Here is a 27,315-nt window from a genome sequence, read left to right as displayed (position 1 = left end):
TCAAGAGCAGTGACCCCCTTCTCTGGCAGGCTGCCAGAATCCCTGGTCCAGGGAACACCGTGTCGTTCAGGATGACAGACTGTACACCAACATGTTGTTACAATTCGCATTTGACCAGGAATGGTTTCTCCACGGGTTTGGTACACCCGTGAGCACCTTCCTCCGATCAGCTTGAATGCTTTCCTTCGACCAGCTTGAGCGCCTCCCGCCGTCGGTCGAAGTCCGATCAGTGAGAATGCTTCCCTCCGACCTAGGAGACACTTCCTTGGTTACGCGCAGCGTCTTCTGCGTAGCACTAGGTTCAGGAGAAGACCTGGTAGGGCGAAGTGTCGGAAGCTCTTGATAGAAAATAGCACAATGAGATCTTTATTTCGTCTTTTCAGGGATGTCGTGTTACACTAAGGGAAATGTTTCCAAGGCGGAAAACCCTCTTGGTCCTGGTGAACACTACAGGCTGTCTCACGCAGCAGGGAAATGGCTTTGAGCTTCAGGGTGACGCCTTGCCCACAATCTTCATTGGCCTTCGATTCTCCCCATGTCCACGACCTCAATCTCACAACCTTCACGTTGCTGTTCAACCTCGCCAACCGATAAATGCAGTTTGCTTACAAAAAAGCAGTCGTGCACTTGCCTTCACTATACATGTACGTAAACACAGCTACAAACGAAGTGACATTTCTCTTTCAGCCGTTGCCTCCTTGTCACTCACAGCAATCACGAGCAAGAACGAAATCGAACTCTGGAGCAGCAACGAGCAGAACGTCGTGGACCAACTTGGAAGTTCCCCCTGAATCAACGTTTCTTATGGCAATACCCTACATCTTATATGTGGTTTACCCCATTTTCACGAATCCTGGCTCGGTGATTGGCTTGATCTTGACCAATGAACAAGCCTGTGAATTGTGTGTTATTCTGAGCTAAGCACGTCTAACTCGGACACCTTTTAACTGTAAAAAATAAAACGTTATTTAGCGTTAAAAAGGTAACGTCGCCACCCCTACCCGGCCTGTATTAATAACCCTAGAGAAGATGCTGCCCACCATGACCCACGTCGGGGGCCCCAGAATCGAAAACCCCAGTTGCAGCGGCAACGCCAGGCTGAACGAAGACAGCCTGTGTCGATCGCCAGTGTTGATTCTATCCGAGAGCGCAGAAACGAGGATGCCGCTGCCTGCCATGGACACCTTGGCGTAGTTCGCTACCTCAGGATAATGACTCCCGTTAAAGCAACTTGTGTTTGAGAACCTTCAGCATCTTCGCGCACCTTTGGGAACCTTCACTTGAACACCTTTCAGCAACTGCGAGCAACCTCAAACGAAGTTGCGCACTTTCACGTTCGTGATAAGCTTGAGTTCTACTCGAATATTTCGAGTAGCACGGTTCGATCTCCACGGGACCGGTCCGGACCACAAGTGCAAGCATTGTTCAAAGGCAACATGCCCTGCGACATGCTGCTTGCGGCAATGCTTACTCGGTTGCTTAAGAAGACAGCACGCTAACTTAAGTTTAGATCCTGAACACTATTCGCATCAGGTCCCAGCGCAGCAATGTTTGCGACGTTTGTAGCATCTACTGCGCGCGGATGCGGAGCGGGGTTACTGCTGAGCTGACAGAAGAACTGGGGCGACACACCGAAGCAGCTCGACACATGAGGTTCGTTGTACCTGCGGGATACAAGCATCATTTTGGTTTAGACTAATGGAAACTAACATCATTTTGATTTACTCGGGACTTAAGGGAAGCGTACAACCAGGATCTGTCTTCTGCAAGCGAAGACCACGCGGTGCTCATTATAGACTACAGTCAGAACCTCACATTACCAAGTGTGACCAGCACGCCGTCGCAGTGGTACTTCCTGTCGCTGCGAAGTGTCAACATGTTTGGTATTTACTACGCGAACAAGACCATCCAATACAACTACATCTACGACGAGACGGTAGCTGGCAAGGGTACAGACGAGGTCAACTCCTTGCTGCATCACTTCATCCACAAGATCGTGTTACCAGGCGGCCACCGAAAGCTAACGATCTACGCTGATAATTGTGGCGGTCAGAACAAAAACAACTACGTGCTGAAGGCGCTGCTCGCACTGGCACACATGGGTGACTTGGAGACTGTGGAGCTGAAATTCTTCGTTAAGGGGCACACCAAGAACGCAGTCGACCGCGGGTTCGGGCACGTGCGAAAGCACTTGAGTCGGGTGGATGTATGGACGATGGATCGCCTCCTAGAAGCGGTCAACGACGCATCGGCTACGTCAGCACTCGTGCACGTGCCGAATAAGAACAATACGTTCAGAGAGTACCGCGAGGTAGTGAAGGAGGCTTACAAGGACCTGAAGGATATCCGGAAGTTTCAGATATTCGTCATGAAGAGCGATTCCCCCGGGGTTGTGACTTGCCAGAGAGGTCCAAGGTCCTCACCAGTTCTTTAAGATCTGCGGCGCAAATACGATGGAATTGTCGTGGATGCGGATCGCGTGCGTGTACTGTTCACTAGCCACTTGGAGTTGCTGCCCAACCCCCCACCAAACTCCGAGAAGATCCAGCAACTGTACAACAAAGTGCGTCCACACGTTCCAGAAGAGTTTGTGAACGATGCACTGTACGCTCCGCCGAACGACGAAGACGAACGGAAAGCAAACGAGATCAAGAGGGCTCGAGCTGCACGTCAAAAGGCATCCGCCAAGAGAAAGAAGCTGGAAGAGAAGCAGCAACGAAGCGTGATCCACCAAGTGAAGCTGCAGTAAACAGTGCCGGTAATGAAGCCGAGGCAATGCAAACCGAGCAGCAGCCAGCTGAAGGAGATCGCAGTGGTCGAGACGAAGCATCCATGGCGAAGGAGCCGTCACATGTGAAGAAAAGACCACGTAAGGAAACGTCGTGACTGATGCGATTTCCGAGCCCGGGCAGTGTTTTGTTCTCGGTAAATCAAAATGATTCTTGTTTCCATCGCTACCAAAATCCTAAATATACACCTCGATTTTTGATTTTCAGAATTTGGTGCTCATAATACTGCGTCTATAACAAAGAAGAAGTCGAATTAGGAGCTCGGAATAGGCGCAACGGCTCCGTTGGTTCAGTTTACCCCCAGTCAATCAATAAAAAAAAATCGAGTTCGGCCAGATCTCGAGGCAACACATTTTTTCAGAGACCCTCACTCAGCGAAGACTACGTGGATTTTGGTGCTGGGGAGCTCTACGTGTAGCTGAGACTCTCCCCTTTACGATGGTGTGCCCAGCTCGTAATTTTCTAAATGGTTAACTAGCATTATTTTGTTTCACGCCGTCTCATATTAAGATAGTTAGTTGACTATGACCTGTAGTAACATGGTACATCCGCTGAAGTATTTTTATTTTTTATGTGTGTTAGGTATATTGTGTTATACCTCCGCTGAAGTACGGGGCACTCTGTGTATGCACACATTGGGGTTGTTTTGGTCATCAAAGAAAACAGAGTTCCCCTTACACTGACCAGAAGCAGCATTCGCAGCTAAAATGGCCACGCCTTCTCGAGATGCTTGAGGAAATGGTCGTCGTTTATCGGTACTTCGGTGCGGCCAAAATTGTCTTGGTCGTTGAGTGCAGCACGAGCTGCGTCCGTGAGCTGACCCCACATGATCAGATCCTGGACATCGCCAGAAGCGTAATAAAGCGCTAATGCAGCGCACTTATATGTGGGCATCATGCGATAAAGGCTTGGAGTGGTGCCATTTCTAAGCGCCTCTGCAGGTACATACTTGTGTCCATACTTGTTCTCGGACGTTGATAGCGACAGACCCAATACTGTCGGGTTTTCTAGTGCGGGGTCGTCGATCCACACAACAGCATTGGACCAATCGTGGCGCCAATATGCGCGTCCATTCCAAAAGCCCTTCGGGAAGTACCAGGCGTACATGATGGCCCAGACGTCGTTGTACCATTCAGCACGGCCGTAGACCTGTGAGCCGAATATAGGACCCGTACAAGCGGAAGTACCCTTGGTTCCTTTAAGGCCTCCGCTGGTCTCACCCGCAGAGTTCACAGCGGGGTACGAGACGCATCCGTCTTCAGTGTCAATTTTGAGTTCCGGCTTGAACTTGACGCCAGATTTTTCGGTGATTGTAACAGGGTCCGGTTGAGGGAACGGCTGTACTTTGTCGTGGTCAATCGAGGCGGCCTCGACGGAGAAGAACGCGACAGCCACGACAACGAAGAGGCGTCCGATGTTCATCGCTGGAGCTGGGGTTCTGAGTCGTACTGTTAGGAGTAGCTTGTGGTTGGCACAAAGAAATCAAAAGTGAGCGTTTAGTGATTCTTTGCCAATGGCTGGCAGCCAGAGCCAGTGGGATATCTTCATGAGGACGCCACGAAAACTCCACAACAACACAAGTTAGCCCACAGCGATGGTCTTCTGCACAGCTATGGAACCGAGTCAATCCACCGTATACAAGTGATCTGTATGTATTAATATTAAAACATGGTGTGTTAGTGGTCATCATCCAGGTTGATGACCACACATTACTAAAAGGTATGCCGATCGGTACCATGAAAAAAAAACTGTTTATAATATAAGGGAGAGCGAAATCCAGTCCACAGATTACTATCTTAGTGTAACGAAGCATTGTTTTCTACAACTCGGTCAGGGTTAGGCATAATACATGTACAGAGTTCCTCGGTAAAGGGAGAATGGTCGGTTCGATAGTGGGTGTCCAATCTCGTTTTAGGCTCGAAATTTAGGCTATGGTTCGGCACCAGATTGGATCCATGGATATCCTCCTGGACTGGATCACGACAGGGGGGAATTATTGCAAGTGGAAAGGAAGGGTGAAGCGCTCCGGTTTGTCGATGGAGTCGTTGTGTGGGATAATCAACGGCAGGATGATAGATGTCGATATTACGCACCGCAGGAACGACAACATTCGCAAAAAGATCAAGAGTCTCGAGGCGAGTTTCAAGCGAGCAGAGGATTGGCGAGCCAATACCGGCCAGGGTGTTACGGATGAGGGCGACATCAAAAGCGCAAAAAATGTGTCCGTACTACGACCAATTGGCACCTGTGCTGTTTGAACGAGCGTTCACGCGCTTGTTGTACTCCTCTGACGCTCAAAACTAGAGCTCTGGATGCCCGCTACGCGCGGGCGCTATGGGAATGGTTTGTTTGCGAGTAGGGTTATGAATACTTTTGTAGCAGTTCAATGTTACCTTTTTTATTACTTATTTTTAAATACTTAAAAGTTTTATAACGGTACTGCTTTAAAGCTACGTGGAACAGCATACGCCATTTTAACTCTTCAGGTTACCTCAACGTCTCACCAAATGTTCGTAAAAAGCTTTCATTGAAACCAGTAGGAGAACGAAGTCTCGTATAATGAGGCACAAGTGATCTGGGTCGCTCGCAATCGACATTAAAAGCAGAACCAGTCACCAGCAGCAATCTAGTTTCTTTTTACAATATAACCTCCGCCACCGTATCACGACAGCCGCAGCTAGCGTTCGCACGAACTCGAACTGTATTGCTGCTGACTCTGTTATTAGTGTAAACAGGTCGATGGCGTGAGGCAGTTCTCCATTTGTTCATCTCGAAGCTGTATAGCAAAGTACCTGACTACATAGTACCCCTCATGGCAGCGGTTGTTTAGAATTGTAGGAATCACTAACAGGCTTACACGTTTATAAACGCCACTTACATGTAGTAGAGTTCACAGACATGGCACTGCGGTGGATATACCACCTAAGACATGTGTCTTCTAATTTAGTTGTTGACAATGCAAGAGAATGACTTATGAAGCTTCGAGCTGGTGGCTGGTTTCTGCTTTTAATGGCGACCCAGACCGCTTGTGCCTCGCTATACAAAACGTAGTTCTCCACTGGTTCCGATAAGAGCTTTTACCGAACATTTGCTGATCCATTGAGATCAATAAGAGCTAAAATGGCGTATGATATTCCACGTAGCTTTACCCCAAACTTCATAGCTGTGTAGGACTCTGACACAGACCTCAAATTTCACTTAAATGAAATTCTGCGGGTTGGAGTCGTATTTCTTCTTCGCCATCTTCAGGTATATATCACCAACCTTCTTGCCGAACTTCTTGTAAATCACAGCAAGTTTCTGGAATAGAGGAAACTTCGAGAGACCCTGGAAATTCGGAAGCTTTAACGCACCAAGGAGCATGCCAAAGCTAGGGGTAAATCTCTCTTCGTCCACAGTAGCCAAATCACTTGTCGTCTTGCTCCCTTTGAGATAGCGATGTCTTTTCGTGGCAGTTTCGGTGATGGAGTCGGTCGCCAAGGTGTTAACTTGGATAGAGTTTTCAGCGTTCGTGACAGCACTGCAGCACGCAATGAAAGTGGCGACCACGAGTAGAAGCAACTGGGTCGTGCGCATGATTGATGGCCTCCAGCGAGCTTGGCACTGTTTGGGGAGCTAAGAGCTGATTGTGACGTGTTGCGCGTTGCAAAGTAAATTTCGAAGTGAATTCCAATGGGCAGGCAGTTGTTGGCCTCTCCTTACATATAAGGTTACCTAATAGACTCCGCAGCAGTACTGATGCTAAATCATACTGTTTACGGGGACTGCAGTATGACGGGTGGGTGAAATCCGTAGTTTACGCTGAGCGCGGTATGACGGGCCGCTCGGGGTGCAATCGTGCGCACTGAAAAGTATAAATTCCGATGTCTGAGAATTGTACTGGCCTCATTCCGTTGAGAATAACATTTCACGTCGAGACAAACTGAAGATTTCACCAAAGCGATCTCAAGTAGTACTCTACATTCAACATGAGCTGATATACTGTACGAAGAATGAAAACTCATGCATCAAGGTCATTCCAGTAGGAAAGATTTGTAAATGAATAACCGAGTCATCATAACGACATTTTTGTAGCATGAGCTTGCATGCATGCAGATGATCAAGAAGCGGAATTTCCATTCTTAACTCGAAGCTTCATAAGTCATTCTCTTGCATTGTCAGCAACTAAATTAGAAGACACATGTCTTAGGTGGTATATCCACCGCAGTGCCATGTCTGTGAACTCTACTACATGTAAGTGGCGTTTATAAACGTGTAAGCCTGTTAGTGATTCCTACAATACTAAACAACCGCTGCCATGAGGGGTACTATGTAGTCAGGTACTTTGCTATACAGCTTCGAGATGAACAAATGGAGAACTGCCTCACGCCATCGACCTGTTTACACTAATAACAGAGTCAGCAGCAATACAGTTCGAGTTCGTGCGAACGCTAGCTGCGGCTGTCGTGATACGGTGGCGGAGGTTATATTGTAAAAAGAAACTAGATTCATGCGCTTTCGTAAGACATATCTTGTCTTTTGAGAGCTGCCGTGGCTTATGTTTTGCCATCAATGTGAATTATCATCGAGATTTACATTAGGTTTTACTATGTGTCCTATTTTCTAGCCAACAATGATTTCGATGTGCATTTCGTTCGACAACTCGTCATACGACAGACTGAGCTATATCATTGGCTAAAATCGCTCAATGCAACTCACATAGTCTCCAGTTCCCAGCCCTCAGCCCCCAGCATTTCCCCATCTTAAGTTAATGAATCGAATTTTTCCCAGCATTTCCCCATGCCCTCATCCCGTTCTGCGCGATCGTCCTCCCCCGAAGACCCCACCATTATTGCGAGAAGCAATGGTGCTATTCCGAGCTCCTCAACGCCACCCACCGAGTCTCTCAACGCGGAGAACGTTCGCCGCGCATGTACAACCTCCAGGACTCAAACGGCTTACCGCAGCTATCGCCGCGGCATTGCTACATGGATTCATGCGACTAAGACGGACTCTGCGAGGTACTTTGACTCTAACGGTGAAATTGACGTCAATGTATTTACGCCGAAAGATTTTGAGGCCTTTTTGCTAGCTAAGATGAACGATACTGAAAAACTCTCAAGGCTACAACCCTCAGCAGCTATCGAAGTGCTATTAAAGATATCTTCCGGCAGAAGAAACTGCCACTCGCTGTCGCCTACATTGATGACACGAAGACATTTTTCGTCGGTCTGAAGCGAAGCGCATCGAAGCTGAGCGCAACCAGGGAGGAGCAGGCACAGGTGATCTATCTACGAGGAGGAAGCGGCAAACCTATTCAGAGTGGCGAATTATGATGCAGCACATTTCTGCAGCAATTGAACGCGAGACTGGAGCGCAACCACCTACCTCTATGACTGTACAGCAGGCAGCGATGCTGTGTATTACTGAGGTGAACGGTCTGCCGATTAGCTCTTCTCGTCGCTCTCGTCGGTTAACACAACTCAAGATCACCATAATGCCTCGTCTAGTTAGAGAGACAGAACACGAACAGAGCAACAACGCTTGCATTAAGACAGAGGAAGAGAAGACGCCAAGCACAAACGCACCCACTTGAACGCTCTGCTTCAGTTTTGTCGCGCTTGCCGGATACTTTTGACCAATGATATCACTGTCGTCAAACTGTCGTACGAATGCTCGACACAAGTGATTGTTGGCCTATTTAGTTGTAAGAATGGAAATTCCGCTTCTCGACCCTCCGGACGCATACAAGATCATGCTACACAAAAGTGGTTGAGATGATTCGGTAATTCATTAACAAATCTTTCCTACTAGGATAATACGAAGTACTTGAAGGATGCGTCTTCATTATGCGTATAGTATACTAGCTCATGCACCACTGGAGATCGCTTATTGAAAATCTTCAGGCTATTCTCAACGGAGTGAGGGGAGTACATTTCTCGAACTTTATTCTTAATATTTTCAGCAAGGATCAGGCGCACGGCTTGCTAGTGTTTAGTTTTGCAGTAGCTAAAACAAATCCCATTACTCCATGAATTGTACGGAAGTGTTTGAATATGGATCACAAAGCTACGAATAACAACTTTGTGCCGTTGATTTCTAAAACTACGAGCTACATGTAGCAAGATCTTTCTCAACCAACAGATATAAGCTTATTTCTAGGTTACTATACACTATGCAGTGATCCGACTGATTCCCACGGCAAGAAGTGGAGTGCCGATAATAAACGCCAAAAGAGCTCCCACAATTTTCATCTCCTTTCTAATTGCGGGATTCTGAAGATTGATCCCTACACCAGGAGTTGTCTGCTTCAACGTCTTGGTGAGGTCGGGGTTCTTCGAGAATATGGATTTAAGCTTGCTGACAGCGTTCTTCACACTCGGGAGTGCCAATCTCTCTTCGCTGATTGCAACAGTGCCTTCAGTCGTGGTCTTCTTGCTGCCCTTCAAGTTTCGGTGCGTAACATCTTCGGCAACTTTGGCGTTGGTGTCCTGGTCTCTCAACTTGGCAATGGCTTCGGCGTTGGCGAAATTTGCGCTGCACAGGATGGAAATTGTCGCTGCCAGCAGCAGAAAGTAGCTTAGCTTCATGGTCGGCTGTAGCGAGGTAATACGTCGACTTGTTGATGTTAGTCCTTCCAGATCAAACGGGAAATGAAGGGTCTTAGTAGACTCACAGCGGATACGGTGGTCTCTTGGCTCCAGACCAGGGCATGTTGTCCGTACACTGCAAAATGCTATTTTATGCAGTATGAACCAACACACGTCATATCAAGGGGGGCCAATTAGGTACCAATATGCAGAAGCGTCTACAATCCACCATCTCAAGAGATTGACATATGCAAACTGAACGAGATACGGTTCGAAAGCAGTTTTCACTAGGAAAAATTGCTTATATTGCCGCAAATTGAGTGGGCACTGCAGACTATACAAATATGTAGCGGTACTTGTATTGATATCATACTTTATTAAATAAGCGCAAGTACATGTCGTCATGTAACCTGCAAAGTTTGCAGTGCAAACACTCTACCAACAAGAACAATGTCTTTGGGATTTGACTTCAAATCGTGTTCCGAATCTTTGAGTGTAGCCATTCACCCTTTGTTCGGGAGCAAGGCCTCCTTGCAAGTTGCAATTTGGATACCTCTTTCAATGTCTGCTCCAACACAAGTTGAACGACTTGTTGCTGAAAGAGGTTGGGTAAACGTCGTGGTGACAATGCTAAGCGATGGCACAGATATATCAAAACTACAAGAGCTGACTCAGATGTATAAAGATAACTTCGCAACTGTACTAACGCGTCGGCAGCGTTTGGGATATCGATAAGACTATCGAAGGCAAGGCCGACTGTATTAGACCTCAAGGATAGGGAGGGGTTGTCTGGATCCCAAGGCTCCTGTGGAGAAACACCCCAAGAAGTTCACGGCGAGAACATCCGTGAGTACATGGCCATAAAGCGATAAGGTTTCCAGATTGCTGTACGGCAGATCAGCGGTAATAGTGCTACGCATTGTCGATGAGTGTGTTCATCGTTGGAATGGTATGATAAATTCTGTCTAAATCACTTAAGTTGGCCGGCTCTTAAAACGCATTCCAACATGCCAGCATTTTGATACATTGGTCAATTTTGCGTTTACGGAGCGAAGGTGCAGTATTAAAAAATAAGCTGATCAATGATTTTGGTGGAATCTAAGTCGATAACTCTACGTGCCTCGATCCACGCTCAGTAAAACTGGATTCAGAGCAACGTCAACTCTACGACGTGGAAGTTCCACGGGAACCACTGAGCAATGATGCGCCATAACCTTGGAGGCGAGGAGAATGATTTACATCCAGCATTGGAGGTGGCAGTGTCTCGCTACAATTCTTGCATTGGGTCGTACGATGCAGAAAGAAATAGATCGCCTACCGTCGCAACAGCTTCTCCTTACCAGTGCACTATCTAGTAAATCACCGGTACCGCACGAACACAGGACGAAAGGCAAAGCTGTCCCGGGTAGAGGGCGACGGTTAAACGACTCGACCGATGAATTCGGCGGGCACACAGACTATTCGTACCGCGACCTGAACTCACTCCATAGCCTGCAGTTGGTCTACGTGGTAGATAGTCTTCCCCACGGGCTTCGTCTCGGGTATTATTGGAAGTGCGTGATACATTGCGTCAGCTCCTCCATGCAGCTGGCGGAATCGGCGGTCGTGGCGCTTCATGAAGCCCGTCATCCAGCCGTCGGAAAGTTTCCTGCTCCATTTGCTGGAGGAAATCCTCTAGTCGTCCGGGCACCGTAGGTTCAGCACGTGGTTTATAGGGGTCTTCACCATGCGGGGTTTGCGCTCGATATCTTCTGCTTTCCGGAGAGTGTTCAGGATGCGCGGCCAGAGAAGGCAAATTGAGCCCAGCGCAGGAGCTCCGAGAGCGAAGGGACTGGACGTCTACGGCGGTTCTCGAGGACGATCTCTCATTTATTCTTGACTGTCATCCACTTCCCCTTGGTTCGCTTGACACTTGTCCACTGCGACGATAATCGAATTCTGGGCGGGACTTTTGAATCTCGATCTGAGTGCGAAGTGGGTATGCAGTACAGAGGTCCCTCTCATTAAGTGCACCTCGTCGTTTCGATATCCCGATATTTCTGATCATTGATGTGAATAAATCAAGTACAAATCCGCTTTCACATCTTTAATCCCTCCGATATCGATTCCGTGATCGTCCTGCGGTACATTTGTGAAAAGTGCCCTTTGCTGTGCCCGTGTGCTGCCCCCCATCGCCGGCAAAGCCTCCTCCTGCTCTTCATCGTGCATAGATCATGGCGGATATTTTGAGGAAACTGTACCCTTTTGGAATAGGCAAACTTGAGAGTTTCACTTTCAGGCAACGGTTATTGCCGACGACGACGACGAGTTTCCAGCTGGCTTAGCAGTACATAAGCAGTCGCTGCATGAGGTCTGCGCCGCCAATGGCAGTCCGGAGCTCATTGTGCAATCCACGTTTGAACACTATCACCGCCCCATGCGTCTCGGCTTCTTCCTGCTCTTGGTGGTGTTCACCCTTGCAGCTGGCTGCTATGAAATTGCCACCGCCCTGACGACGGACTCCTACCGCGTGATCGCAGACAGTGAGGGCATGCAGCGCAATGCCAAGACCCCCGCTCTCCGAAGACTGAATAATGCTGCAGTGACTACCGGCGGCAAGTCTACGCGTACTGAGGACGAAGAGAGAGGACTACCAGGCTACTCCAAGCTGAAGGAGATTTTCAACACCCTGCCTGGTATTCACAGACTCCAAGCTCTCTTAGGGAAGAACCCCAGTGCTCAAAAGGTCGAGGCTTTGGTGGCGAAGAGTCCGGAGCTCAGTAAGGTCAAGTCTGCGGTGGGACAGAATCCGATTAAGGTCAACGCAGCAGACGTCAAAAAGCTGGAGACGGCTGTGAAAAAGAAGGAAGTGCATCCTGCAATCAGCGTGACGAAGAGTGTATTGAAGATGCTAGCGGTTGTAGGAATCATTTCACTTTCTGTCGGCGCTATCGTGTACGTTAACGAGAATTATTAGTGTGCAACCGACTAAGAGCGAAAATAAACACGACTGTATTCGGATCTTCAGTTAAGATCGTGCTGGTAAATCTGCATCCCTTGGCGACGTTCTACTTGAGTGCATCGGACATTGGCCCAATGCCTGAATAAATTCTGCGAGCAGACATTTTTGCGTTTCCGTGGTTCATGTAATCGGTTTATTTGTATGTGTAGGTAGTGAAGCTGGTGAGCGAAGCGGATAAGCAGACGGAGCTGACGAAATTGTGTGCACAAGGAAGTCGTCGAGCACACAGGACAAGTTACCTGGTAGTCAAGTTCAAGTTGCAGCAGAGTTCATGTTGCAGCAGAGTTCATGTTGCAGCAGCACCAGAAACAAGTTGTAACATCAGCAGAAAACGGACACCAGGGTTGCCCACTCACCGGTCGCCACGCGGTCTACAAGTTGCTCATTTGGGTTTCGGCCTCGCATTACGACATCCGCCACTCAGGCCAAGCACCATCGAGATCGGCAACCAAGCGACTTGATCGGCATGCTAGAACTGATTTTACCCTCCCACCATCCTCTGTAGGGGTTGCCATTCGGCAGCCTTGCTCCTCAGCAAGACACCTTCTTGGCTTTGGTCCTAAACCGAATGTAGCACATATTAACCCCCCATGACTGCATGATTAATTGAAAATGTGTGATATATTAGAGAATTTGACTAACGACGACACTTATAATAGTACGCAGGGTTTATTACATGTATTTAACAAAAACTGCCTTGTATTCCTCGACCAGTACTTCCCGACAGATCCCATAATGGAGCAAACCGAACGTTTTGCGCATTGCTTCGCTGACAAACTGTCACTGCCACTGACAGTGACAGCGACTCGCAACATGTTCTGTATATGTACAGGTCTTCACGCAACATCATTTCGCAATTTGCTCTCACTTCGCTTCACTACCATGCGTGCAAACTATGTCGTCCTACTGGTGGCTGCCACTCTCGCTTCTTGCACCAACGGGCTCACCGTCACCGACAACTCGGCCCAGGTCGTCAGCGCTGTGGCCAACTCCAGCCCCGTTCTCGCCAGGGTTGACAACACTGGTCGCTACCTCAAGGGCAGCAAGAAAGCTATTGAAGAAAACGAATCCATACACGAGGAACGAGGTGGCGTCCCCAGTCTCAGCAGACTGAAGTCGATGCTGCAGAAGATTCCTACCAAGATCGGAGACAAGTACCTCAAGTGGGTCAAGGCGTACAATGAACGGTACAGGGCCAAACACCCGGAAGTCAACATGTAGACAGCAAAATCGTCAAATACAAGCGCCTTCGATATGGCTCATTCTCCCTCGAACGCTACGACCGATAGATTCACGTCGCGTTTGAGGATGTGGAGGTCGAAAAGCGGCGCTGCGAGTGTCAAAGCGCGAGGTCTCCTATAAACGGCGGCTGCTTACAAAGGCGGCACGACGACCCTCACCAGCCAAGGTCGAGGGACTTGCAGGTCTGGATTCTGAAAGAACGACGCACGGTAAATAATTACAGCAGTTAGCTGCGTTGGAGTTTTTTTACTTCTGTGCTGGTATTTAGTGGTTGTGTGGACAGTCCTACAGGCCCTTACGATTGAAGCTGCCAATGTGGCGCTCAGCTTAGAGCTAGTTGCTGCTGCCACCTGAGATTTCATATAGACAGTCATTAACCCCTTGATTGATGATTGACTCTGTACACGAATCCTGAGCTCGACGACGACAGCCCGTCTTTAAAGTTGTGTGCACAGGGCTCTTCGTAGCAGACTACGTTTGGGTGTCAATCTCGAGTTCAAGTTGCATGCGGCGAGTCGATAATTCCATCTCCTTTAGATAATGCACTGGCACATGTATGCTGTACAGAATCAGCTTGGCTACATACTTGATACTATCAAGTTGATAGCACCTGTGAGCAACGGTATTAAATTTTCTTCCAGACTGCAAATACAAATATCCAACTAATCGGTGCTTTATGAAATGTACAGCTCGCCATTAGGCGGTGGCCACGGAACAATCTTGCGTATTGCGCGTATTTTCTCGTATCCTTCGTGTGGTACTGAGACTCTACCGCGCCGTGCAGTCTCGAGTACCAGCTTAGCATGCTGTGTTTCCTCCTTCTAAGCCTGATCTTGGTGGCCCCCGGTGTTTTCCAGCTCCTCGAGGAGAGTTACTACGCAGATCAGGGCCTCCCTCCGCTCAAATTCCACCAGTCCATGCATTTCGTCTTTGCTACCCTCTCTACAGGATGCGGAAACATCTCACCCCACTCAACGACAGGTAAGGCCCATTTCGTCCAACGTAGGTATAGTTCCCAGATCTAACTATGCTTTATCGTGCTCTGTAGGCCAGTTCTTCGTCATGTTCATCATCGTGGTGGTCGTGAGAGTGATCCTAGAGGCAGGTTACGCGCCTCACGGAGCTCTCAGTCCAGCAGAATAATTGCACTCACTGCAGTATTCACAACGGAGGACACGTCGTGGTCACAGGTCGTGTCCACCTCGAAAATGCCACCCTATACCTGAAAGAAGTTCTACTGTTCTCGACAGGGTCGAGGCAACACGGACGCTGTTTTATTATTGATGTTCCTGAATGTTCACTACAGGCGCCGCACGACGTATTTGAACTGTAATTTGCTGCATGTCCAAGATGCCAAGCGTGCTCATGTGGCGGAGCTGCAGCTGTGTTTATCTTAGCAGGCAAATGTGATTCTCCTCGAGCTGAAGCGGCAGGCGCTCTCTCGGTCTTGCAAGCGCTAGCCTTCGACAAGTTTCGTGTTCGCACTCGCCTAGAACAGCAACATCAATTTGAGCAGCTGGGTGAAAATGATGGCAGCGATAATGGCAACAATAGCGTGAATGAGAATGAGTACCCTTTGGATCAAGTTCATTCACAAACAATTCACTGTTTTAATGAGATTCTCTCGCTAACACCGGCCCGTGGTGGCCCTCAATTGCGAACTGTTGTCCCGGTTCGCAATATCGAGTGTCTGGGACCACTTCACTGCTCGTCAGCCTCATTTATTCGCACTCGGAACGCCACGTAGCTCAAGATCGTCGCCCACGCACTGCGTCGGTACCGGAGTACATGAATACTGGTGGGGTGCAAAACTCGCTATTTCTCGTCGTGCCGTCTGCGTAGTTTGATGGAGTATTGTTTTAACACAACTGAGAATCTGTACGTTTCGTCCAGCCCTTGGTCGCCTGTACTATTTGCTGAGGACCACATAATACCACACATTAATACGAACTCGTCTGCTTTATCGTGTGGGTGTGAATCGAAGTAGCGTCCACGTTGTATTGCCGGCATTGTATGATCGATCGACTGCACTTCGAGACGAAAAGAGTACCCGTTTGTGCTCGTTTGGGAAATGGCTAGAGGAGAAGTATGTCGCTTTGGCAGTCAAGCTTTGTTGGAAGAGTATGCTCTGGCATTGCGTTGCTCTTCTGTGGCTTACTACTAGTATTGTGTTTCCAGCGATTTAAAGTTTGGGACTGCACCAGCTCGAAACAAGCCGTTAATTCACTTCAGGAGCGAGAACGTGAATTTGCGAGCTACCAGTACATGTCCCTCGATCCAGTTCCACCACTAGCTTCTACCAACGCTCCCGCTCTGACGATTGCACTTAGCGGCAAGACTGTATCTGTGCTCGTGTTCTCATCGGACACTGTCTTGAGTCGGCAGGCGATGAAAACTGACCTTTGTCGATGTGGTGAGGATGACGCGTCGATGGGGTTTCCGATTCGTCGTATCCAGCTTTGTGTGGAAGTGAGCACAAGAACTCCAAAACCGAAACGGGGTAAAATCACGATTTGGAGTGCCGATAGCTAACGTTTCCACCTCGCCGGCTCTCGTTGCCTCCTTAAGTTCCTCAGTCACATCCTCTGAATCGTCGTTACAATTGGGTTTGCGCCATGATTTCACAGTAAACCTGCAGTCCGTGCAGCTTCCATCGTTCATAATATTATAACACCAAGTGATGTATTTCTCAGTAAATCGTTGATAATATTAAAGTATCAAGTGATGCATTTTCCAGTAAATACATCGTCTTGTTATTTAGATTTGTTCTTAGGTTTGCTATTTAGATGTTGCGAAGTACCAACGATGGAAGCTGCACGGACACATGATCATTCGTGGTGTTCTCTTATGAGCTCTCAAGTCCATCACGATCGCAAAAAGGAGCTACAGAGGCATTTAAATGAGACCGGCTGTTGTTCTATTCGTCGAGACTATGCTGAGTGCCGAGAAAATTGCGGCAATACCCACGCTCAGCCTCCAAACGTCTTCATCGAGCGCGGCACGTCTGGCACTTGCTGCGCATCTGAGCGTTTGAATCCTCCGGTGTGCTCCTGATGTTCAGTAGCTGGAAAAGTGGCGGCGTGGATCATACTCGAAGTAACCCTTAAGACTTGATAGTGTTGCAACGGCACACCTGTAAGTTTCTTCAAGTATTCGGTAGTAGTACGATCATATCTGTTAGTTTCTTTTCCTACAACTAAATGGTCCAGCAATCATTTCTTTTGACAAGATACCCCCCGCCACCGCATCACAGCACCCACTGTTTGCAAACTGTTGGTGAATATCAAATCTAGCGAACAAAGTAATGGGGCTAAACAGTTCTCCATTTTTTGAACTCGAAGTTTACACCTGACAGCATGTTGTCCCCATTGTCGCGGCTGCTGTTCAGTGTGGTAGAAATCACAAACAGATAAGCGCACTCACAAACGGTTATAATAGTTCATGTGCAGCAGAATCTACAAACACGTCTGCGGGTGGATACTACTACTACTGTAGTAGTAGATGTTTTGGCACCGAGGAGATTCCTCGCCACGATTATTTTATAGCATGAACAATGCAAGTGAACGACTTTGCGATCTCAGCAAGTACTCGCAAAAAGCTATTTATTGTGACTAGTAAGGGAAAAGATGCTCGCATAGCGAGACATGCGTATTTCATTTGAAAGCAGCGCCCGAAAACAAAAAGCCATGTTAAATGCAACAACCAGCCACCAGCGCAATTCCACGTCGCAAACTCCATGCTGTATGACTCCGAGCTCGACCTCGAATTTCAGCTCTCGTGGCTTAGATGAAGTTCTGCGGGTTGGAGTTGTATTTCTTCTTCGCCATCTTTAGGTATACATCACCAGCCTTCTTGCCGAATTTATTTTGAATCACAGCGAGTTGCTTGACTAGAGGAAGTTTCGCGAGGCCCTGGAACTTTGGAAGCTTTAATGCACCAAGGAGCATGCCAAAGCTAGGGGTAAATCTCTCTTCATCCACAGTAGCCAAATCACTTGTCGTCTTGCTCCCTTTGAGATAGCGATGACCTTTGGTGGTAATTTTGGTGGTGGAGTCGGTTGTCAAAGCGTTATCTTGGATGGAGTTTTCAGCGTCCGTGACAGCACTGCAGCACGCAATGAAAGTGGCGACCACGAGCAGAAGCAACTGGGTCGTGCGCATGATTGAAGGTCTTCAGCGAACTTGACACACTTTAAATTTCCACTGCTTGGGGGTTTGAGAGCTGATCGAGGAATGATCATGCGAAGAAGAGCCTCACCCCACGACCAGGTTCGGCCCAACAACACGGAACAAAGCATCGGACCACAAACTTCAATTGTTTCATACTTCGAAGTGTTTTTTTCCGATGTAAACTCGTATAGAAACCTCCCTATTCAGATTTGAAGCTGTATCATTTCGAGCGGTACTTCTTAAGTCTCAAGTGATAAGCTTAGTTTTAGCATCAGTTGGCGCCAATTGCTTGTTTACGAACGTCAACAGGCTGGCACATGTACGTGATCCGTTTGACCCAATCCCGCGATAAACAGTTGGCAGAGGGTATGTAAACAGTCTCAGGTAAGTCTCCATGCAAAAAATGACGACGTTGTAAAATCAACAAATCCGAGGATATACTTCAACATTGTTGCGTCCCGCAAAGCTATTCGCAACGCTTCGGCGAGAAAAGCGATTGCAAACTCGGGCGAGGCAGTGCTCGGCGTGCTGGAAAGCTCGGCTCAATACCGTCCTTTACACTAAACGCTCCAACCTCAGTTTCTACCTGGCCAGATTGGAGAGCTTCATCCACAATATCACCAGCATTCTCGATCTCCACGGGCTCATCTTTCGCGTCTTCTTGGTCCCGTTCTATCAGCGCACATTAGACCGCTCTTGGCCTCCTGGCAGTCATGGTCGTCGTTTTGGACGGTACTTCTCTGCTGGAGCCATATCAAAATGGCTAATGACAAGTGAACCACTGGCTAGTGCATGTAGAGGTCTGTATCCGGGCTAGAAGAGGGATGCATCCTATGTAGAAACGTTGACATATACAGATGATTAGGACAATGTGACTAAGGGTATTCGGTACAAACAGTAATGTGGTGCATTCACAAACACGACGTCTAAGCTAATAGATAGAGGTGCGTAGCCGCTCAGGAAAGTATCGCGTGCCCATACTGTAAGGAAAAAAATTCGATAACCTTTCTTAGCCCGGTTAGTGGTTACCATTCTTCTTGTCCCTCCCTCGTGAAGAAGCTGCGAAGCGGGGAGTCGGTACTCGACGACTCGAGCCAAGTGTCGTCGAACCGGAAATCCCACCAAGCTGGGTCTCGTCCTAACAGCACTACACGGGAGCCATCGCATTTCGAGCTGCTCGGCTCAGAAGCACCCGCTCAGCGTCCCAGATGAGTTTCTACGAGCTGCTTGTAAGTGAGTATATCACAGACCTTGATACATTCCTGCCCCCGTGGTCTTGGGGCTACGCTGGTTTAAGTTGATGGAGATGGAGACGTCGCGTTTGTGAATGCACCACATTACTGTTTGTATCTGCCGGCACTATTTTTATTCCTCCAGTAAGTGTAGTCCAGCCCTTGGTCGCCTGTACTATTTGCTGAGGACCACATAATACCACACATTAATACGAACTCGTCTGCTTTATCGTGTGGGTGTGAATCGAAGTAGCGTCCACGTTGTATTGCCGGCATTGTATGATCGATCGACTGCACTTCGAGACGAAAAGAGTACCCGTTTGTGCTCGTTTGGGAAATGGCTAGAGGAGAAGTATGTCGCTTTGGCAGTCAAGCTTTGTTGGAAGAGTATGCTCTGGCATTGCGTTGCTTTTCTGTGGCTTACTACTAGTATTGTGTTCCAGCGATTTAAAGTTTGGGACTGCACCAGCTCGAAACAAGCCGTTAATTCACTTCAGGAGCGAGAACGTGAATTTGCGAGCTACCAGTACATGTCCCTCGATCCAGTTCCACCACTAGCTTCTACCAACGCTCCCGCTCTGACGATTGCACTTAGCGGCAAGACTGTATCTGTGCTCGTGTTCTCATCGGACACTGTCTTGAGTCGGCAGGCGATGAAAACTGACCTTTGTCGATGTGGTGAGGATGACGCGTCGATGGGGTTTCCGATTCGTCGTATCCAGCTTTGTGTGGAAGTGAGCACAAGAACTCCAAAACCGAAACGGGGTAAAATCACGATTTGGAGTGCCGATAGCTAACGTTTCCACCTCGCCGGCTCTCGTTGCCTCCTTAAGTTCCTCAGTCACATCCTCTGAATCGTCGTTACAATTGGGTTTGCGCCATGATTTCACAGTAAACCTGCAGTCCGTGCAGCTTCAATCGTTGAAATGAGTGTTTTCCTCCTTTTTGATCGTAGCTACATTGTTTTCCCCACTTTTTTGTGTTATTGAAAGACCAGGGGAAATGTTTATACAGGGTCGAGCAGGGTTTTTGTTACACTTATTTCCAACCGGAGGAAGTACCAAACAAAAGGCATATTAAATCTGGCAGAGACCCAAAACTACTGAATTATAGCTATAATTTGCACGTGTTAAGTACGTTTATTGACTCGGGTTCAGAAAGCCGGCGATCTTCTATCTATCGACGAACGATTGCTTCCAGTTCTTTCAGCTTAAGCTGACAGCTAAGCGGCTCGGAGTAGTTTCTAAACACCGTACTTCAACTTGGGGACCATTTCTGAAAAAATCGGGGCCCGTTTTTACGAAATTCAAGTGGTTTACACGTATTTGGCAGAGCCCGTCTTGCTTTTTGTATGGTCTGCCAAGAGCAAGACTTTTTTTTTGGTGGGTTGAGGTATATTGTGTTACTTTTCCTACCTCTAGGAGTGAACTCTAATAACCCTTCCAGTCCAGTATTTACAACTTGACTGTTGTGTCAGCGACCTGATTGTCGCTTCTCGCACTCAGGCCTCTTATTGGCCGTCTTGTTCGAGCTGCTTGTCGTTTCCCACTGTCTCATGTCCTCCGCTATTCTGTCTCTCAATCCCTTCCCCAGTCCCTGACTGTCTTGGCCCGCTCTGAAGGTGACCATCGCGCTTTTCCGCTTGTCCATGGCCGCGTCCGCTAATCAGTCGGCCATCCTGTTGTGTTTACGGTAATGATGAGTCCAGGTCTCTACTTTGCAGATATCCGCTAATCTGCTAGTGCTGCTGTACAACGACTGCAACGTCTTGGCCTTCGGTCTCTTTCGTGTGCTCATCATCCGCAGGATGAGTGCACTACCCCTCACTACATGCAATCCCATCCACCCTTGCGATGCAGCGTGTGCTAGTAGCCGATGTAATCCAGTAAACTCAGCCACATTACTCGCCATGCTCCGATTTCCTAGAGCAGTAGTTGCTGCCCAGATCAGCCGCGCTTCCCCGGTCTCCCCGCTGATCTCAATTACTACGCTTCCGCTGTCACCAGGTCCCGGATTGTCCGGGACCCCCGTCAAAGAAACCCACTCTCGTTATTGTCGTCTGCAACGTGCGCTGTGGGGCCTCCTTGTGTTGTGTCCATCTTGAACATATGAATTCCGCCATGCTGAGTCTCGGTGCGGAGTTCTGAGTCAGCGGATATATGCCCCATCTGCATCCTAATGTTGCTTGGCATCGTTGCATAGCCATGTCAGGTGCACCGTCCCGCACGAAGTCGCCGTGGCGCAACCTGCCGCTGGACAGCGATACCCCAGCTCTGCCCCCGCTCACAGTCGTAATCGGATGAGTTTGAGTTTCATGACGTTTTGCGTGTGGTATGGCGACATGCTTTCCATTTTCTGGATTTGGCTCCATTGCAGGGTCTCAAGCGCTTTTGCCACTCCCTTATGTCCTCGAGCAATGCTCTGGTTTATTCTCCGCACCGCCGCTCTTGCCGCCTCATCTCTGACTGAGTTCATCATGATTTTGTACCTGTTGCGTGACTGTGTCCATCTTCGCCGCCCCGCCCACAATGATCACACCTTTGGTTAGCCAGGGGTGGGGCGTGACCCATTTCGCCTTGGGCGCTGTCCTCAGGTAGTTTGCTATAGTCGTATGTAATGATTCCCCAGTTGGATGCCAGTTGATTGTCGTAGTCTCCGCTCCCCACGTATGCTCAATCACGGGCTCCCTCGGTCCCACCACCGTAAAAATATGTTGTCGATCCTCCAATGGATGGGATACGTGCAGCACCTTCTTCTCCGTCTCTGTGTATATGAGCTCCGGGAAGTTTGCCAGGAGGTTAAGGCATAGCTCCCGGAAGCAATGAGCCACTCCACTGGGCATTGACATGACATGTGCTGTTGACCTGAAAGTGATTTCGCCTACCCTCTCGAGTCTGATTTCAAGCACATTTTTGACACGCTTGCCAGCCACTGCTGAACATAGGGGCTTGTACTTACACCATTTGCACTCTACTCCTTGTGAGTCCCCTAACCATAACTGAGTCAGCAGCACCTCAGGGATCCCTCTTTGTGAGCATTCTTCATTTTCTGCATGCCTCCTATTCTGTCTTTTGCCCATTAGTTGTCGCGCTTGACCTGTACAGGTGATCTACAAGCCAGCGCTAGTCCACCTCGTCCGGACCCCTGTGGTGAGTCTGAGTGACGCTCGCAATTCCTGCACTCCTTCCCACTTATCGTAAGTGTACTGCGTGATATTGTGCAGGTGCCGTTCAGTCCATGGTCGCCCCGTACCCCATAACGTGTCCAACGGTTCCTTCTTGGGTACCGCTCCGTGTGGCACCAGAGGGGCCGCATCTCCTCTGTCCCTGGTTTGGAGTATGTCTCCGAGCCATTGTTGCTGGGGGTTCTGTGTGAGAGCCCAGTTGCCCACTACTGTAACACTCATGGTCATCATCTCTGTTCTAATGTCCGACACTCTAATGCCCCCTTTACTTGGATTTTGTCCGGCTAGGGCTGCTTGTGTCCATCCCACTGACTTTTGATCTGTCATCGCAAACACCGACCGCCACACGTAATTTCTAATGCATAAATCAGCACTCTTGATAATGTCTGGGGTTGGCCACGCATGGCGGGCTACATACATCATTTTAGAGATGATGATTGCTGCTGCAATTGCCGCGCGCTGTTGTGCCGTACTGGTTTTGGCTTCTGCTAGGACCAATCTGACCCTCAACAGTGTGAAGGCCTTGTCCCATGCATATTACCGGCTCCTGCAATGTACCCCAGGTACCGCACCGAGTTCGTGACCTCCACTACCGCTCCAATTACTGTCGGTCCCGCTTCTTGGTCCAGTTCATCCTCTACGTCCTCCGTTTCATACCCCGCTCTCCCTAAATTTATTGCCGCTAATTTCTGTACGTTCAATGTTAGTCCTGACACCGCTGATAACCGTTTAACTTCTAGGATAGCGGCCGACTGCATTCTCTCGTGCGCAATATAAATGACTGTATCGTCAACAAAGCCCGCCACTTTCAGCGGCGCTGCTGTCTGCTCTCCTGCTAGCGGGATGCCCTCAATTCCCGTCTCAGCTTCTATCACGTCATAGAAGGTGTCCACAGGATGATGAAAAGGAGAGGGGCCAGCGGACACCCTTGCCGGATGCCACTGGTGACCGCGAGCTTACCAGATAAGTGCCCATTCGCCACGAATTGGACAGCTGTGTTCATGTGTATCGCCCTGATGATTTTACATATCTTCGGTGGAAAACCTTTGGCTCTGAGTATTGCCATCAGGAAGTCCCTGTCGAGAGAATCATAGGCTATAGCAAAGTCTAGTAAAAGCACCTGCGCAGCACTGACGTGCCCCGTGTTCCCGCAAATTTCTTTAGCTGGCTCCAGTAGATCAATGATGTCGTGAATGTTCCGCCCCGGTACGAATCCACCTTGTCTGCTATTCGCCAGATGTCCGATAAATTTCCTAACTCTCCAAGCTAATATTCTTGTTAAAATCTTGTAGTCGGTGTTCAGGAGCGCGATTGGCCTGTAGTTAAGTGGATTGGAGGTGTCACTGCCCTTGGAGATGGTGAATATATGAGCTTTCAAGAGACTGGAAGGGGTAAGCCCTTCCTTCATGGAGTTGTTGTACAACCGCGTAAGCACAGGCACCAGCAGCCTACCGTGGTCCTTGTACCACTCATTCCCCAATTCATCTGAGCCACATGCCTTTCCTGCTTTGCACTTGCCTATTGGTGCCGTCACCTCCATTTCCGTAACCTCGTCGTCCAAGTCCGACATATCCACCGTACACCACGTATCCTTATATTGCGCTATGAAATCGCCAATCGTGTCCTCCGCCTTCGCCTCGCCATTAAAGATTTCAGCCCAGCTGTCGGCTAGTATATTTGCTTTGTCATGCGTGGCGCGAAAACTCTCGGTGTCTCCTAGCACTAGATTGGGTATCGTGTTATCTCCGTATTTGTTACAGATCCTCCGGAAGAACCGCCTCGTGGACACCTTTGAGCTCCACGCGTTGTTTGCTACTAGGACTCGACGCTTGAGCACTTTACGAGTCTCTTGGATGTTGCATAGTGCCTTCAGTAGGTCAGGTCGATTCAACTCAGGGTCAGTCTCGCCCCTGTCGCATTTTCCTAGTGGCTCCTTGATCATCTGTATTCGCTGTCTGAGCACGTGTGTCATTCGTTGGCGTGCCTGCTGCTTCAACTTTCTCATCCTTACCGCGATTCCTTTTTTGAAGTGATCACATGCCATCGCCGAGTCCGCTGCCGCCACTGCTATTTGCTTCTCTGTGAGGTCCCTAATTTCTTGTTATATGAGGCCCGTCGTTGCCGCCTGGACGTATGCCGGGGTTGGGTACAACTTCGGCCGCCTTTTTACTCTGATGACCCCATTCGGCGAGTGTAGCTCTAACAATACTGCCCGGTAATCCGACTGGCACTGTGCCTCCTCTGTTTCTACTCCTCTCACCAGCATCTTGGCCATTACTCCCACGTAAAACCGATCGAGCCTGGATGATCCCTGTTTACCACTGGCTGCTGTGTGGAAGTGCGTGTGACTGGCAGCCGCATATTCTACTCTTGCCCTCCTGCTGTTACTCTCCGGCATAATAGCGTAGCCGGCATCCAATAGTCCCAGTTTTGCGGAAGCGTGTAATAGCTCCTTGACCCCCATCTCTGTTCTGCGTGCTCCTCCTACTCGGTCTAGTCCATTGTTTTGGACACAGTTGAAATCCCCGCCGCAAATAATATCCACGCCATCCGCAGAAGTAGCTGATTCAATTTCATAAAGAATTGTACGCGAACGGCTCCATTTGCTGGAGCATAGATGTTGATGAGCAGTAGTTTCTTGCCAGCCAACTCCGCCGTCGCCATAATCAAATGTTCCGACCATTGTCCCTCGTCCCACGGTTGCACATTCCTGACCGCCCCGTAGGGGTTAACCAATATTGCCACACCCACCCTTCTGACACGTGGCGACTGGACGTAAAATGTCCGAGCGTCGTTTCCCATTTCCCATGGAAGTACTCGCAGTGATGATTGGTCCAGAAGTGCGCGCGACAGGGAAGAACGAGGATGAACAGAGAACTGGTACAAGTTCTCACAGCATACTGAGGCCAAGTGACTTCCAGAAGTCCCCCCAATGTCGAGTTACTTCCGGAAGTCACGTGTGCCTTCCGAAAGTTCCTTTCGGATGTGACCCGCAGAGGGCCGCCTTGAATCCAGTTTCACGTATGCAGCGGAAAACGCAGCCAAGGATGTCTGCTTGGTAGTTTTTTCGCAGTCAAGGTGGACGGGTATCTGTTGTAGTCTAGCTACAACGAAAAGAAGAACAAACTATGTTAGTTTCTGATTGTACGGGACCGATGAAAATACCAAACTGAACATACCATTTTGTGCGGAGCATTAACGAGTTTTGACTCGCGACAACCCTCTTCCCATTATTGGGTCTGCTTAGACCCACTACATAAGCTTACACGTGTGCGCACGTGTATGAGGAAGCGTAGGTGTATTTAGCTTAAATTCAGTATACTTGTATCCGCAAGTATACTTAAACTTAGACAAAGGAACCGAACGACAGCTTTGGTGCCAAATGAGAACTGTATTGATTGCAAATGGGGTTTCCTCCTAAAACTGATATTTCTAATGAGAGGTACTGCCATTGGATGGCTGGCAGAACCCCTATCTATTGAATGACTCTCATTGGTAGAAAGATGTTGCTTTCTACCAGTCATATGCTTTTGTTATGAATGTGGACCACCCTGTGGAGTGGCCAACCTGAATGTATCCATTAGTGTATGTTGCACTAAGGTAGGAGGTGAACCGACTGTGTAGCCCCGCTACATTGGGCCCTCAATTGACATGACTGGAATCGATCCATAGACCAGCTGATCGCCAATCCATGATCTTACCAGCGGAGCCGTCAGCACATTGAACTCTGAGACCCAACATCTATACTTATACATGTTATGTCGAAGTTGTGCTCAAGGGCTTCATCTTCAAAGGTAGTGAGTTTGTTCACTCGACAATGCCTAGGCAGTGTAAACGAATACAGTGCTCAGTGGTTATTTTATTTTATTTGAGTGCTCATGCGCTCTATGCGGGGTAAGACGGTAGTAATGATATCACAATTCATTGAGATTCTGCGCTCATAGATCCAATCTAAGGTCACGGAAGAACCTTTGTTAGTTGTGCAATAAGACGGATGTACGCGGGTTTTCAGATAAATATAAGACTGTAGGGCATGCGGACGAGTTATCGTTCATATTCTGCGGCAAAAGTAAGCAAAATAGACAAATTAGTGCGGCCAGCAGATGCATAAGCGCGTTATTCAGCGAATTCAGTGCAGTAGCGATTTCAGCGGACTAACCGTTGCACCATATTAGCGACCCGAAGCATAGCGACCGTACTGCTCAGCAAGGAGTACCAACGTTAACATCCAAGCGGCCAGCACTCATCTAGCAAGCTGAGAGACCTCGTGCGCGAAGAGACTCGACCGAGACTCGAGACGCGCTACTGTTCTCTCAGCTTGAGGCTGAGAGCATAACGGAGCCCGGGGATAGAAACTTCAACCAGTCTTTGATTTCATGAATTTCTAAACATTTTGGAGCTGTTTTAAACTTCGACTATCCTGCCTTCACAATAGTCCCAATCCCGCACGGGACAGAGTATCTAAATGTCAACGTCAATGGAATTCACATATTTCTATACTCGTTTATTTAGCCCTAACTTTTGACAACCTGAACGACAAACCACGGTACTGCGCTGATTTGTGTTGCTGAAGTTAACAGTCGCGACTCTTCACTGTTGAGCGAGCGCATAGTAATCAACTTAAGTGAGCAACCACGGAACCGCTTAAGTAACCAGTGGGGCTACCTCAGCAGGTCATTTCGGGCGGGAAGAGCCAATCATACGGCCGTACCATATATAAAAAGCTGATTTGGGAGTGCCGCATGTGTGGGTGTGCAGCACACATACCGGCGTGGTGGACATGAGAAATAACCCTGTGAGGCGTCACCAGAAGCGTCGCCATTTCTCCTCTCCCTCTCTTCTTGGGAGGATGCCGCTACTGCAAGGATGCTGACCGTGGCGCTACTCATGGGGCTGAGGCATACACCACGCCACGAAATGCCTCCAGCACCGCTATATGTGGCGCTGAAGGATGGGGGGAGGGGGGTATGTGGTCGGGAGGCCATGGCTGTGCTTCTCTAACAGCAAGAGTCGCCATCATCTAGCTGAACGGTGATTGAAGACGCTCCCAGCGTTGCCAGCACCGCAAGACGAAGCAGCGACATTGATTACAGTGGTCACTGGTGATGTGGCAGCAGGGCACACTAAAG

The 27,315-nt window shown here is 48.7% G+C and overlaps 4 protein-coding genes across 4 annotated transcripts; 3 read left to right on the top strand and 1 right to left on the bottom strand.

Moving 5' to 3' along the window:
* Positions 1-8,941: 8,941 nt before the first annotated feature.
* Positions 8,942-9,358, bottom strand: KRP23_11227 (uncharacterized protein; the record flags this gene model as incomplete). The annotated part of the gene is made up of 1 exon (XM_067881756.1): positions 8,942-9,358. One exon carries the CDS (start codon positions 9,356-9,358, stop codon positions 8,942-8,944), a length of 417 nt encoding a protein of 138 aa, XP_067741039.1.
* A 2,416-nt stretch (positions 9,359-11,774) lies between these two features.
* On the top strand, positions 11,775-12,314 carry KRP23_11226 (uncharacterized protein; the record flags this gene model as incomplete). The annotated part of the gene is made up of 1 exon (XM_067881755.1): positions 11,775-12,314. The coding sequence occupies one exon, from the start codon at positions 11,775-11,777 to the stop codon at positions 12,312-12,314; it is 540 nt and encodes a 179-aa protein (XP_067741038.1).
* Positions 12,315-13,241: 927 nt separating this feature from the next.
* On the top strand, positions 13,242-13,580 carry KRP23_11225 (uncharacterized protein; the record flags this gene model as incomplete). The annotated part of the gene is made up of 1 exon (XM_067881754.1): positions 13,242-13,580. One exon carries the CDS (start codon positions 13,242-13,244, stop codon positions 13,578-13,580), a length of 339 nt encoding a protein of 112 aa, XP_067741037.1.
* Positions 13,581-14,404: 824 nt separating this feature from the next.
* Positions 14,405-14,744, top strand: KRP23_11224 (uncharacterized protein; the record flags this gene model as incomplete). Its single annotated transcript, XM_067881752.1, has 2 exons — positions 14,405-14,582; positions 14,650-14,744. The coding sequence occupies 2 exons, from the start codon at positions 14,405-14,407 to the stop codon at positions 14,742-14,744; spliced, it is 273 nt and encodes a 90-aa protein (XP_067741036.1).
* Positions 14,745-27,315: the final 12,571 nt, after the last annotated feature.

Source organism: Phytophthora ramorum, assembly GCF_020800215.1.
Source record: "Phytophthora ramorum isolate Pr-102 chromosome Unknown Phyram_PR-102_s0011, whole genome shotgun sequence".
In the NCBI taxonomy this organism is placed as follows: Eukaryota; Oomycota; class Peronosporomycetes; order Peronosporales; family Peronosporaceae; genus Phytophthora; species Phytophthora ramorum.
The sequence above is the reverse complement of the archived record's forward strand: the minus strand, read 5'-3'. Positions and strand labels throughout refer to the sequence as shown.